Below are 15,539 nucleotides of genomic sequence, written 5' to 3' on the forward strand. Positions count from 1 at the left end.
GTTGTAGTTTTGAATGACATATTTCAGTTTACCATATAATGTACTGAAAAAACAAGAAAAAAAATTCATGTTAAAAAAAAATTGCAATGCCACCATTTTTTTTTCAGTATTCATTACGTGGTAAAAACAACGTGGAAACATTATCGTCCATGTCAGTAACAGCGATACCGAACATGTATCGATTTTTCCCCCTATTAAAGAGATGTAAAAAAGATTACAATATTGTTTACAAAAAAAAATAGTTTTGTTTTGTGTCGCCATTTTCCGAGACCTGTAATGTTGTTATGTTTCGTTTTATTTTTTCCTGAGTGAGGATTTCGAGGTAGAGTGACAAGTTCAGAGTCCCCGATCTCTCAAAGTAAAGAAAATTAATCTGATCAGTAAACAGTGAAACGAGAAAAAAAGTCAAAAAGCCAGAATTACGGTTTTTTTTGTCACGACAACACTGCAATAAAATGCAATCACAGGCAATTAACCCCTTAGTGACAGAGCCAATTTGGTACTTAATGACCGAGCCAATTTTTACAATTCTGACCAGTGTCACTTTAAGAGGTTATAACTCTGGAACGCTTTATCATAATATATTATAATGCAGAGTAGTGAAAATAGAAAATATTTTTTTTTTCACAAAAAAGATTTTTTAGCCCCCAAGTTTTTATTTTCACAAGGGTAACAAGAGAAATTGGATGCCAATATTTGTTCTCCAATTTGTCCTGAGTATGCTGGTACCCCATATGTGGGGGTAAACCACTGTTTTGGCACACGGCAGAGCTCGGAAGAGAAGGAGTGCCATTTTGGAATTCAGACTTTGATAGAATTGTCTGTGGGTGTTATGTTGCATTTGCAGAGCCCCTGATGTACCTAAACAGTAGAAACCCCCCACAAGTGACCAAATTTTGGAAACTAGACCCCCTAAGGAACTTATCTAGATATGTGGTGAGAACTTTGAATGCTCAAGTGCTTCACAGAAGTTTATAATGCAGAGTAGTGAAAATAAAAAAATATTTTTTTTTCCCACAAAAAAGATTTTTAGCTCCCAAGTTTTTATTTTCACAAGGGTAACAGGAGAAATTGGACCCCAAAAGTTGTTGTCCAATTTATCCCGAGTACGCTGATGCCCTATATGTGGGGGTAAACCACTGTTTGGGTGCACGGCAGAGCTCAGAAGGGAGGGAGCACCATTTGACTTTTTTAGCGCAAAATTGGCTGTCGTGTTTGGAGACCCCCTGATGTACCTAAACAGTGGAAACCCCCAAATTATAACTCCAACCCTAACTCCAACACACCCCTAACCCTAATCTTAACCCGATCCATAATCCTAATCAAAACCCTAACGATAATCACAACCCTAACCCCAAAACAGCCCTAATCTCAACCCTAACCATAACCCTAATCAAAACCCTAAATCCAACACACCCCTAACCCTAATCCCAAACGTAACCCTAATCCCAAACCTAATCCCAAACGTAACCCTAATCCCAACTCTAGCCCTAACTTTGGCCCCAACCCTAACCCTAACTTTAGCCCCAACCCTAACCATAACTTTAGCCCCGTCGTCACAAAAAAGTTCAATGTAACCTTTTTTTTGTACGTCGCGTCCGCCATTTCCGCGCATGCGTGGCCGTAACTCTGCCCCCTCCTCCCCAGGACATAGACTGGGCAGCGGATGCGTTGAAAAACTGCATCCGCTGCCCACGTTGTGCACAATTTTCACAACGTGCGTCGGTACGTCGGGCCGATGCATTGCGGCCGCCCCGTACCGACGCAAGTGTGAAAGAAGCCTAAGGATACTTTCACACTAGCGTCGTACTCGGCCCATCGCAGTGTGTCAGGCCAACGTACCGACGCTAGCGTTGTAAGCGCCACACAACGGGTGCAGCGGATGCTGTTTTTTCAACGCATCCGCTGCCCCATTGTGAGGTGCGGGGAGGCGGGGGCGGAGTTCCGGCCACGCATGCGCGGTAGGAAATGGCGGACACGTCGCACAAAAAAGTTACATGTAGCTTTTTTTGTGCCGACGGTCCGCCAAAGCACGACGCATCCGTCGCACGACGGATGTGACATGTGGCAATCCGTCGCAATGCGTCGCTAATGCAAGCCAATGGAGAAAAAACGCATCCTGCAAGCACTTTTGCAGGATGCGTTTTTTCTCCAACGACGCATTGCGACGGAAACCAAAAAACGCTAGTGTGAAAGTAGCCTAACCCTAGCCCTAAATTTAGCCCCAACCCTAACTCTAACCCTAACTCTAACCCTAACCCTAACTCTAACCCTAACCCTAACTCTAACCCTAACCCTAATTTTAGCCCCAACTCGTCCCTCCTGCCGGCCGGCAGATGGCAGCAGATGGCGCGCGCACTGCGCATGCGCCCGCCATTTTCTTTCCCGACGAAGAAGCCGGCCGGCAAGAGGAGACACAGGAGGACCCAGGGACACCGGGTGAGTATTATAGGGTCCCCGAATCCCCCTATTTCTCTGTCCTCTGATGTGCGATCACATCAGAGGACAGAGAATTACAGATCGCTTTTTTTTTTTTTGCGGTCGCCGGTAAACTGTTAATTACCGGCGATCGCAAAACAGGGGTCGGTGCAAACCGACCCCGATCATGTTCTTTGGGGTCTCGGCTACCCCCGGCAGCCGAGACCCCAAAGATCTTCCGGCTGCCGGGCGGCGGGCGTACTGCGCGTGCGCCCGCCATTTTTTCCCGGAAAAAAGATGGCGGCGCCCATCGGGAGCCACGAGGAGCACCGGGGGAGATAGGTGAGTATTGGGGGGCTATCGGGGACCCTATTTCTCTGTCCTCCGATGTGCGATCACATCGGAGGACAGAGAAATTAAAAGGCAAATCGCGTTTTTTTTTGTTGCGACCGCCGGTAAACGGTTAATTACCGGCGATCGCAACTCGGGGGTCGGTAAAAACCCCCCGAATCATGTTCTCTGGGGTCTCGGCTACCCTCGGCAACCGAGACCCCAGAGAAAATCCGACTGGGGGGCGCTATTCACTTTTTCCACAGCGCCGTTAATTAACGGCGCTGTGGTTTAAGTACCCTTAGCGGCCGCCGTTAAAAGGCGTATCGGCGGTCGTTAAGGGGTTAAAACATCATATCTAACCCAAAATGGTATGAATATAAACTTTAGCTCGGCAAGAAAAAAATAAGTTCTCACCCGGCCCCAAATCCCAAAAGATGGAGACGCTACAGGTCTCGGAAATTGGCAAATTATTATTATTATTTTATTTGATTTTTTTTTTCAAGCTTTGTATTTTTTTTTTTCACCACTTAAATAAAAAAGAACCTAGACATTTTTGGTTTCTGCAAACTCGTAATGATCTGGAGAAAAATCAGGTCAGGGTTAGCATTTAGTGAATATGGCAAATAAAAAAAAACCCAAAAAGCATTGTGGAATTGCACTTTTTTTTGCAATTTCACCGCATTTGGATTTTTTCACCCCATTTTCCAGTACACTATATGGTAAAAGCAATGGTGTCATTCAAAAGTACAATTCGTCCCGCAAAAAATAAGCCCTCACATGGCCATATTGACAAAAAAAAAAAAAAAGTGATAGCTCTGGGAAGAGGGGGAGCAAAAAACAATTGCAAGGTTGTGAAGGGGTTAATAGGATTAAAATGGGTTGATTTTAATTTTTCTATAATTTTTGTAGTCAATATTAACCCCTTTCTGACCTCGGACGGGATAGTACGTCCGAGGTCAGAAACCCAGCTTTGATGCAGGGCTCCGCCGCTGAGCCCGCATCAAATCCGGGACATGTCAGCTGTTTTGAACAGCTGACATGTGCCGGCAATAGCGGCAGGTGAAATCGCGATTCACCCGCCGCTATTAACTAGTTAAATGCCGCTGTCAAACGCTGACAGCGGCATTTAACTGGCGCTTCCGGCCGGAAATGAGCGCATCGCCGCCCCCTGTCACATGATGATCGCTGCTATGTAGCAGAGGCGATCGAGTTGTGCCAGCTTCTAGCCTCTAGGCTATTGAAGCATGGCAAAAGTTAAAAAAAAGTAAAAAAAAAAAAGTGTGAAAAAAATAAAAAAAAATATAAAAGTTTAAATCACCCCCCTTTCGCCCCATTCAAAATAAATTAAAAAAAACAAAAAAAAAAACAAACCTACACATATTTGGTATTGCCGCGTTCAGAATCGCCCGATCTATCAATAAAAAAAGGATTAGCCTGATCGCTAAACGGCATAGCGAGAAAAAAATTAGAAACTCCAGAATTACGTTTTTTTCGTCATGAAGGGGTTAAAGGGGTCTAGCATCTCTGATGCTATATGCTGCAATACCACAGTTCTAAGTGAAAACCTTCAATGGAGGACTGAGATCTCAGCGACAGGGATGGATAGACCCCTGGCTGTCATAGTAACCAATGAGTCCCCCGTGGTCACATCACAGGAGGGGTGGGTGATAGGAACTGGTGTGCGGGCCATGTAAATGCACCAGGCAGACTGACATTGGTGTTTAACTAGTTAAAAGCTCCATACAATTGCCGGTTTTTGGACCCCCCTCTCCCACAGACTACATTTCAGGATGTTAATGTCCTAGTGTAGGAAGGGGTTAAACAACCCTGTAATTTGCCACAAACTATCCTGGCAAGTTCACCAAATTCACATAATATGATGGTAAATTTGATTTTTTTTCGGCTGAAGTAGAGTCTCAAGGGTATTGTCGGCGTAGAATCACGAAGAAAGGTGAAGACTCTCAAAAGAGGCGAAGACTCTAAAAAAAAAGGCAGACTCGCGAAAAAAGGCAAAGACTCTAGTAATCTCCGTAGCAGCCAAGCATGTCAGGCAGGAAACTACTGGTACAACTGATTTTAAAAGCTAGTTTGTGTCAATATTATAAAAGATACGAATGGAGAAAGTCAGATTAGACCGGCCCCACAGAGAGCAGCGACCCGCGGGACTCATCCTGACTCCTGAGGCGACTGACCGCTCTTTCACTCATCGCGCACTCTGTATATATAGCGTGACGTCACGGGTTTCCATAGAGTGGGCGTGTCCGCCGCTCCAGCTTCCTGTTTCGCCGACCTCCTCCTTTCCCAGGGAGTTTTGCTTCCGGTTCGCAGGTGACCGCAGCTGCAGATAGCGGATTGAGGCGCAGGAGGTGAGTGCATTGTGCTGGCTGCTGCTTTTCTCATAGGTTTCGCCGTGTTTCATTTTTTTGCAGTCAGGTTTAGCACATTTAGGAGTATTCCCATGCATTTGTACAGCAGGCTTGGTCAGTGACTCTCCAGATGTGGAGGAACCATAAATACCAGCAAGCCTTGCAGAACACTGCACCCTATGGAACTATATTCTTTATTTGTTGTTGATCTCAGGTTCATAGCATGCTCAGGCTAGGCTGGGCATGCTGGGATTTGTAGTGCAAAAAGCATAATTTGCATTTTGTGCTTTTCTCATTGAGAAGTTTACATTGTTGCTATATTGGTTGCCATGGACAACACCATCTGTTTGTATTTGCACCAGTCTACACGCCCCTGCCTCCCCCCGAAGTGCTGTCTTCCAGTAATAGAGGTGGAATGTACTAAAGCAGCGCAAGGGTCCAAAGCAGGGTCCCCAACCTTTATCGCTCGGGCCCCGTGAGCCAATATGAAGCTTAAATTCTCTGTACCCCCTTAAAAATAAACAGTGTTCCTGGTGACCCCTTCTAAAGTAATAGTAACCCCGCTGCCTCCTTATAAAGTAATAGTAACCCCGCTGCCTCCTTATAAAGTAATAGTAACCCCGCTGCCTCCTTCTAAAGTAATAGTAACCCCGCTGCCTCCTTCTAAAGTAATCGTAACCCCCCTGCCTCCTTATAAAGTAATAGTAACCCTCCTGCCTCCTTATAAAGTAATAGTAACCCCGCTGCCTCCTTATAAAGTAATAGGGTCTAAGGGGTAACGTTTCTCCTTATGGAGAGTGACATACCATCTCTGGCTTGTCAAGGTAAGGAGGCTTATTCGCCGTGCAATGCTCCTCTGGGAATTTACATATGCAAATTGCCTCTTCTGAGAAAAAGAGGACTTAACTCTATAGCGCCACCTATTGGAAGTAGCGATCCTACAAGTCACAATCAACCCTTTAACGAGTCGTGCAATATGACTTAGGATTAAAGCCAAATCAGTATCTCAATTCGCAGACACGGTGTTTCGGGCTGTTGGCCCTCGTCAGTGCGAAGCATGAGAACTGATTTGGCTAGGTGAGAGGCTCTGGAGTGGGGTCTAAGGGGTAACGTTTCTCCTTATGGAGAGTGACATACCATCTCTGGCTTGTCAAGGTAAGGAGGCTTATTCGCCGTGCAATGCTCCTCTGGGAATTTACATATGCAAATTGCCTCTTCTGAGAAAAAGAGGACTTAACTCTATAGCGCCACCTATTGGAAGTAGCGATCCTACAAGTCACAATCAACCCTTTAACGAGTCGTGCAATATGACTTAGGATTAAAGCCAAATCAGTATCTCAATTCGCAGACACGGTGTTTCGGGCTGTTGGCCCTCGTCAGTGCGAAGCATGAGAACTGATTTGGCTAGGTGAGAGGCTCTGGAGTGGGGTCTAAGGGGTAACGTTTCTCCTTATGGAGAGTGACATACCATCTCTGGCTTGTCAAGGTAAGGAGGCTTATTCGCCGTGCAATGCTCCTCTGGGAATTTACATATGCAAATTGCCTCTTCTGAGAAAAAGAGGACTTAACTCTATAGCGCCACCTATTGGAAGTAGCGATCCTACAAGTCACAATCAACCCTTTAACGAGTCGTGCAATATGACTTAGGATTAAAGCCAAATCAGTATCTCAATTCGCAGACACGGTGTTTCGGGCTGTTGGCCCTCGTCAGTGCGAAGCATGAGAACTGATTTGGCTAGGTGAGAGGCTCTGGAGTGGGGTCTAAGGGGTAACGTTTCTCCTTATGGAGAGTGACATACCATCTCTGGCTTGTCAAGGTAAGGAGGCTTATTCGCCGTGCAATGCTCCTCTGGGAATTTACATATGCAAATTGCCTCTTCTGAGAAAAAGAGGACTTAACTCTATAGCGCCACCTATTGGAAGTAGCGATCCTACAAGTCACAATCAACCCTTTAACGAGTCGTGCAATATGACTTAGGATTAAAGCCAAATCAGTATCTCAATTCGCAGACACGGTGTTTCGGGCTGTTGGCCCTCGTCAGTGCGAAGCATGAGAACTGATTTGGCTAGGTGAGAGGCTCTGGAGTGGGGTCTAAGGGGTAACATTTCTCCTTATGGAGAGTGACATACCATCTCTGGCTTGTCAAGGTAAGGAGGCTTATTCGCCGTGCAATGCTCCTCTGGGAATTTACATATGCAAATTGCCTCTTCTGAGAAAAAGAGGACTTAACTCTATAGCGCCACCTATTGGAAGTAGCGATCCTACAAGTCACAATCAACCCTTTAACGAGTCGTGCAATATGACTTAGGATTAAAGCCAAATCAGTATCTCAATTCGCAGACACGGTGTTTCGGGCTGTTGGCCCTCGTCAGTGCGAAGCATGAGAACTGATTTGGCTAGGTGAGAGGCTCTGGAGTGGGGTCTAAGGGGTAACGTTTCTCCTTATGGAGAGTGACATACCATCTCTGGCTTGTCAAGGTAAGGAGGCTTATTCGCCGTGCAATGCTCCTCTGGGAATTTACATATGCAAATTGCCTCTTCTGAGAAAAAGAGGACTTAACTCTATAGCGCCACCTATTGGAAGTAGCGATCCTACAAGTCACAATCAACCCTTTAACGAGTCGTGCAATATGACTTAGGATTAAAGCCAAATCAGTATCTCAATTCGCAGACACGGTGTTTCGGGCTGTTGGCCCTCGTCAGTGCGAAGCATGAGAACTGAAGAGGCAATTTGCATATGTAAATTCCCAGAGGAGCATTGCACGGCGAATAAGCCTCCTTACCTTGACAAGCCAGAGATGGTATGTCACTCTCCATAAGGAGAAACGTTACCCCTTAGACCCCACTCCAGAGCCTCTCACCTAGCCAAATCAGTTCTCATGCTTCGCACTGACGAGGGCCAACAGCCCGAAACACCGTGTCTGCGAATTGAGATACTGATTTGGCTTTAATCCTAAGTCATATTGCACGACTCGTTAAAGGGTTGATTGTGACTTGTAGGATCGCTACTTCCAATAGGTGGCGCTATAGAGTTAAGTCCTCTTTTTCTCAGAAGAGGCAATTTGCATATATAAAGTAATAGTAACCCCGCTGCCTCCTTATAAAGTAATCGTAACCCCCCTGCCTCCTTATAAAGTAATTACCCCTTATAAAGTAATAGTAGCCTTGGTGCTTCCTTATAAAGTAATAATAACCCCGATGACCCCTTATAAAGTAATAGTTGCCCACTTATAAAGTAACAACATCCCGGTGCCCCATTATAATGTAATAATAGCCCTGTGTGCCCCCTTGTAAAGAGGTAATGCTTCCCGATTGCCCCCAATGATTAATATTGCGCTCATGTACCCCGTTAAACAGCATTCACCTGAGCAGACAGCAGTGATCCTGATATATGTGACTCACAAACTACTGGTTGGGACCCCAAGGAATGATTATATACCTGCGCTGACACAGTGGAGCAACCTGTCAGCACAGTTTGGGGCTACTGAAATGTTTTAAGGGATACTGCTCCAACGCTTCTCTTCTTCAGCTCCCCGATGGTGTTTGTTTGCAGGGGGATAACACATCTCCGCTGCAGCCAATCATGGGTGATGCTGAGGTGGGTGGCTCAAAAACACGGAAGCCAGTGATTGTCTGTTGATGGTGAAATTACTGATGCAGCCCTGCATATAAAGAAAACGCCTTTTCATGGGTCACAAAGGAGAAGGAAATCCTTATACTTGTGCAGAGATGTCACAAATTCACCCTTCTGCAATGTGACAGGCATTTGTATATGTATGTATGTATGTGTATATATATTATTATGTGTGCCTCTTGCTGAAGACCCCCTCTATGAGCCAGAACGGACAGCTGATTTGGCGATCTCAAACCGCGCTTGTATTGCCTTTTTTCTGAATGGCTGCCATGGAAAACTAAATTTGCTTGGTTGGCCATGACCTCAGGTGGCAGATTTTATATGGCGGCTGTGGATGTTCCTGGCATGGCTATTTTACAATAAATGATGTTAATTGTGATATTTACCAATATTTTGTGTGATGTGATAAACTGGCATTGCCTATCCCATTCTTTGACATTTTTGGCATATCCGGAGGAATCGGCGCGTGGGAAATGTCCTGCGGGATCAGTGCCTAACTGTAAAATATAGGTCCCCGAATTTGCAGAGGGAGGCCGCCACAATCCAATTCCAGCACACTGCATTGCTGTCGAGACCCAGGATTTCCATAGACTCGGGGTGCCATTATACAGATCCCCTAAAATATGGCATCCTGAGATGTTTCTATTAAATGTGAATCGTTTAGTGATGAGTTAGCGTGCTGGGATAAGGTGTTATCTGAGCATGCTCGGGTGTTAACCGAGGGTCTTCGGCGTGTTCGAAAAATATGTTCGAGTCTCCGCGGCTGCATGTCTCGCGGCTGTTCGACAGACACAACACATGCAGGGATTGCCTGTTTGTTAGACGATCCCTGCGTGTGTTGCGCCTGTCGAACAGCCGCGAGAAAAAAAATAAAAGCTGAAGATCTCTGCCAAGTGCTGCTCTCCTTCAGCAGTGATGACCGACCCAAAAGTGAGCAGCACTCGGCTGGACACTTCTGCTCTTTCCTTGCACTTGCACCCCCACTAATCAGAACTTCTGACTTGTCAATGGTTTTCTAAAGGGGCAGCTACTCTTAAAGCTGCTTTTCTTATTTTATATTTGCGTGTTATTTTTTACTTTTGTATGACGCTGCTTTCATCGGACAGTAGTTTGTCCTCCCAGCAGTCAGACGGGTAACCTAACAGCTTAACGAGGTTTTCAGGCGTCGGTCACTTCTGCATCGGAGTGGTGGTGTTACGACACAACACACGCGACTCGGCACAATACCCCGTCCGTACATGGACCATAAACCTCCGACACGTGAAGTCGTCCTAAACCAAGATAATTAAGAACGTGCTATAAGAAAAGGGCAGACTTGTTCTTCGGAGCTCTTACATTATTGCTGAGCTCGTATCTGCAGTGCCCGGGCTGTGCCGCTTCAAGGCATGAAATATATATATCTATGGATCAATGCCGGGACCATGCTGTAACGTCAGCACGCTCTACACCCCCTGCGCAGCGTCGGTAGTTTTAGGACTTTTAGTCCTTGTTCCAACAGGGCAGATGCAAAGAAGATTCTGTCCAAAAATCCACAATTCGTAACAGTACCAGAAAAGGTGGATCTGACTTTACCCCGTGTCACCACCAGTACAGCAGTAGCTGTCACATATCCTAGTGATATTGGGGGCTGTGACTATCCCTGTCGCTCTGTTGTCGCACCGGTGAGGTTCGGACCCATAGCCCTAGTTATGCGAGGCCTCAGGATGAAGCATGGAGGTGCTGTGTTGTTCTTGCACCCCTGTGGGGTGTAGCGGCCGCGCGCCAGCCATGTAATGTACGGGTCAGTGCTGCTTCCTCTAGGAGATGATTTGTTATGATGTGACCTTCTTATGAACTTGTAAATGATTCATTTCCACAGATCATTACACTCTGCTTGTTTTGTGAATTAGTTACTGTGTTAGAAGGATTTACTCTGTGTATTTTATTATTCAGAGTGAAATGTATATTTACTACGTGCAAAGCTTTACTAATCCTGTACTGATCTTGAGTTACACCCTGTATTATACCCCAGAGCTGCACTCACTATTCTGCTGGTGCAGTCACTGTGTACATACATTACATTACTGATCCTGAGTTACATCCTGTATTATACCCCAGAGCTGCACTCACTATTCTGCTGGTGCAGTCACTGTGTACATACATTATATTACTGATGCTGAGTTACATCCTGTATTATACCCCAGAGCTGCCCTCACTAGTCTGCCGGTGTAGTCACTGTGTACATACATTACTGATCCTGAGTTACATCCTGTATTATACCCCAGAGCTGCACTCACTATTCTGCTGGTGCAGTCACTGTGTAAATACATTACATTACTGATCCTGAGTTATATCATCCTGTATTATACCCCAGAGCTGAACTCACTATTCTGCTGGTGCAGTCACTGTCTACATACATTACATTACTGATCCTGAGTTACATCCTGTATTATACATTATTATAGTGAGCGCAGCTCTGGGGTGTTATACAGGATGTAACTCAGGATCAGTAATGTAATGTATGTACACAGTGACTGCACCAGCAGAATAGTGAGTGCAGCTCTGGAGTATAATACAGGATGTAACTCAGGATCAGTAATGTAATGTATGTACACAGTGACTGCACCAGCAGAATAGTGAGTGCAGCTCTGGGGTAGAATACGGGATCAGTAATGTAATTTATGTCCGTTTTCTGCATCTTCTTCTTTTCCTGATTCCAGGTTCCCTCCCAGGAATGTTGAGCAGTAATGGGAGCCCATGCCGGCTTCTGGGCATACGACTGGCACCTCTTCCTCCTGGTTCTATGTCAGGCCGGCATTGCTACATCCGGGGATTGTAAGGGGCATCGCACCGTGCTCCGCAGTTTGCCCGGATTTGTCAGTGATGGCCCAGGAAACTATTCGGTGAACGGCAACTGTGAATGGCTGATAGAAGGTGCGTGACCCGGGAGAAGAGGCGCTGGCGTGGAGCCGCTCGGTTCATGTCTTCCTCGGAGGGTTTATGTGCTGCGGTCCCTCATGGCAGTAGACAGCTGCGTAGTGTGACCTGGGCCTCACATCGTGGTCAGTACGTTCTGGGTTTTCTACCATTCAGCCTTTCTTCCTGTTCTTACTTGTAGCCCCGAACAGCCATTACCGTGTCCTGCTGCGGTTTCTCTTCATGGACACAGAATGCACCTACGACTACCTGTTCGTATACGACGGAGACTCGTACAGCGACCGCCTCCTGGCCAGCCTGAGTGGCAGCAGCTTGCCCCCAACCCTGGAGGCCACTTCTGGAAAGGTACACAGCACTGCTTGACCTACTCTCTGTATCAGAAAACTGACGGCCCACCCTTAAGAAGTGGTGATAGGTGCTTATAGCTGCTGGGTAACGATGGGCAGTTCGAACTGTGCTGCGCGCGATGCACTGGTTTCCAGTCTGATCCTCGATGGCAGCTGATCTTCACTTCTGGTCATCCTGGACCTAATAAGCATCGGAGGTGCCGATCATGCAGGTTGCAGAAGTGGAGGACCGGACTGGACCCTGGACTAGGGCAGCGCAAATCAAATCGCTCGTCTCTCCTGCCGGCCAAACAGGCTTTTATCCGGCCACTATTAAATGGGTGTGACCTCCTCCTATCTGCCTCCACCATATTATGTGTTTTGAGTAGTAGGAAGGGTATTACTTGCGGCCATCACCTCTGGCTCCAACGTAGGAATAAAGGATCAGACATATTGAGATTCATTATGCCCGATCCTGTAGACTATTCCTCCTTTTCCATCTGTTGCAACTGTGAAATACAGACTCCCCCCTCCCCCCAACCTAAATTCTCCACTTGTGTAAAAAAAAACGAACCATGAGACATCCAGCTTGCAATTATCTTTGATTCTTTCTATCCTGCACGCAGCCACTTATATGCTAAAATTCCCGCTTTTTCCATCTTACTCTTCTGTGCGCTAATGTCTTTGCACATTTCCTTTCACATTTCCCTGCACATTTCCCATAAAACTTCTTTGCAAATTTCCTTGCCCTGCAAATGTCCCTGCACATTTCCCATCAAATTTCCTTGCAAATTTCCCTGCCCTGCACATTTCCTTGCAAATTTTCCTGCACATTTCCTTGCAAATTTTCCTGCACATTTCTTTGCAAATTTTCCTGCACATTTCCTTGCAAATGTCCCTGCACATTTCCTTGCAAAGTTCTCTTCACATACAAATTTCCCTTCAAATTTCCCTTCAAATGTCTGTACAAATTTCCCTGCACCCTTGTTTCTTGCAGATGCTCCTTCATCTCTTCAGCGACGCCAATTACAACCTGCTGGGGTTTAACGCCACGTACAGCTTCTCCTTGTGCCCGCAAGGTTGTTCTGGACATGGAATATGTCAGGAGAGCAGCGAGTGTGTGTGCGACCCCGGCTGGAGCGGAGGTGGCTGTCAGATCCCGGACTGTAGCACGTACTGCCATGTGCACCACGGAACGTGCAACCAGGTACCATGGAGAAAGTTATACGGGACCTCTAGTCTCGTGCTGTTGGGAGACTACTACTCCCAGCATATCCTGGCCGTCAGGGCATGCTGGGGATTGTAGTGTTTACACCATAGGTGCCCGTATTATTCCCTCTCTTGCAGCAAACTCAGCGCTGCGCCTGTTTTCCTGGATACATCGGGGAACGTTGTGACTTGTCACTGACCGACAACCAGGGTTCCGGGACGTGGTACAACGTGAGCAGTCAGGACCTGTCCTTTACGCCCCGCACCGCCGCTGCCGGAGCTTTCTTGTCCCCGACCAATGCCCTTTATATTTTCGGAGGTGAGGAAGATCGCTTTGAAGCGTCTGCGTCAATGGGGGTCGATTAGAGATGAGCAAATTGATTCGTAGTCCTTGGCCACTGGACCACAATGGCGGCATCCACAGCTGCTCCATCTAATGATGGTGACGTCACTTTTTTTTTCTTCCTACTTAGGTCTGGATCTGAATTCCGCTCTTCGGGACATGTCCATTTATAACTTTACATCAAATACATGGGAGAGAAAAAACTTTATTACTAGTCCGGTACGTCTGATTAGCCACGTGATTCCTCGTTCATCAGATTCACAATATAAACTGCATACATTATTAAATAGATGTGGTTGGACTGATGAGACTGGTATACTTACTTTGAAAATTCATGCCAGAATTCTTATCTGAAGTTAAACCCTTCCCGCTGTATGACGTACACTTAGGTTGCACCTTGGGTGCGGATGTAAGGAGTGGGATTAGGTGCCGGCTGTGTTTCACAGCCAGCATCTAAAGGTACCTTCACACTGAACCACTTAACAACGATAACGATAGCGATCCATGACGTTGCAGCGTCCTGGGATAGCGATATCGTTGTGTTTGACGCAGCAGCGATCAGGATCCTGCTGTGACATCGTTGGTCGGAGCTAGAAGGCCAGCACCTTATTTCGTCGCTGGATCTCCCGCTGACATCGCTGAGTCGGCGTGTGTGACGCCGATTCAGCGATGTCTTCACTGGTAACCAGGGTAAACATCGGGTTACTAAGCGCAGGGCCGCGGTTAGTAACCCGATGTTTACCCTGGTTACCATTGTAAATGTAAAAAAAAACAAACACTACATACTTACATTCCGGTGTCTGTTGCGTCCCCCGGCGTCCGCTTCCCTGCACTGTGTCAGCGCCGGCTGGCCATAAAGCAGAGCACAGCGGTGACGTCACTGCTCTGCTTTCCGGCGGCGCTTACACAGGATGCAGGAGGAGTGCAGGGAAGCGGACGTCGGGGGACGTGACAGGCTCCGGAATGTACGGTATGTGTTTTTTGTTTTTTTTACATTTACAATGGTAACCAGGGTAAACATCGGGTTACTAAGCGCGACCCTGCGCTTAGTAACCCGATGTTTACCCTGGTTACCCGGGGACTTCGGCATCGTTAGTCGTTGGAGAGCTGTCTGTGTGACAGCTCTCCAGCGACCACACAACGACGAAACAGCGATCGGCATCGTTGTCTATATTGCTGCAGCGTCGCTTAATGTGATGGTACCTTAAGTGTCATCTGGGCCTCAAGGACATCAAGATAAAGTAGTAGAATCCTTTAAACTCCAGTGTGTGATATTCTGACCATTCGCTTAATCTTGTGTCTCCGCAGGCTGCTCGGCATTCGCACGTCGCGGTGGAGTGGAACGGGACGCTGGTTTTGTTTGGAGGGGAGCTACCTGGTGGTAGATTGACTAATGATACCTGGGTTTTCCTGCCCCTGGAGGAGCGCTGGGTGGATCTGAGCCCGTACAGCACCCTGCACCCCCCTGCCCTGGCTAATCATGCTGCCGCCACCGTGGATAACTGGTTGTATGTGTTTGGGGGTAAGTCTGTGTCCATGTAATGTATGTACACAGTGACTGCACCAGCAGAATAGTGAGCAGAATAGTGAGTGCAGCTCTGGGGTATAATACAGGAGGTAACTCAGGATCAGTAATGTAATGTATGTACACAGTGACTGCACCAGCAGAATAGTGAGTGCAGCTCTGGAGTATAATACAGGAGGTAACTCAGGATCAGTAATGTAATGTATGTACACATTGACTGCACCAGCAGAATAGTGAGTGCAGCTCTGGAGAATAATACAGGAGGTAACTCAGGATCAGTAATGTAATGTATGTACACAGTGACTGCACCAGCAGAATAGTGAGTGCAGCTCTGGAGTATAATACAGGAGGTAACTCAGGATCAGTAATGTAATGTATGTACACAGCGACTGCTCCAGCAGAATAGTGAGTGCAGCTCTGGGGTATAATACAGGAGGTAACTCAGGATCAGTAATGTAATGTATGTAC

At 46.7% G+C, this 15,539-nt stretch overlaps 1 protein-coding gene across 1 annotated transcript in view; it reads left to right on the forward strand.

The window, feature by feature from the left end:
- The first annotated feature begins 5,010 nt into the window (after window positions 1-5,010).
- The window catches only part of MEGF8 (multiple EGF like domains 8), a 41,233-nt gene continuing 30,704 nt past the window's right edge, over window positions 5,011-15,539 (forward strand). Inside the window, exons 1-7 of the mRNA XM_077259956.1 lie at window positions 5,011-5,117; window positions 11,452-11,665; window positions 11,850-12,013; window positions 12,992-13,201; window positions 13,342-13,522; window positions 13,677-13,765; window positions 14,855-15,068. Coding sequence (XP_077116071.1) covers window positions 11,479-11,665; window positions 11,850-12,013; window positions 12,992-13,201; window positions 13,342-13,522; window positions 13,677-13,765; window positions 14,855-15,068 — 1,045 coding nt within the window. The 5' untranslated portion in view covers window positions 5,011-5,117; window positions 11,452-11,478. The remainder of the gene's footprint in view (window positions 5,118-11,451; window positions 11,666-11,849; window positions 12,014-12,991; window positions 13,202-13,341; window positions 13,523-13,676; window positions 13,766-14,854; window positions 15,069-15,539) is intronic.

Source organism: Ranitomeya variabilis, chromosome 4, assembly GCF_051348905.1.
Source record: "Ranitomeya variabilis isolate aRanVar5 chromosome 4, aRanVar5.hap1, whole genome shotgun sequence".
NCBI lineage: Eukaryota > Metazoa > Chordata > Amphibia > Anura > Dendrobatidae > Ranitomeya > Ranitomeya variabilis.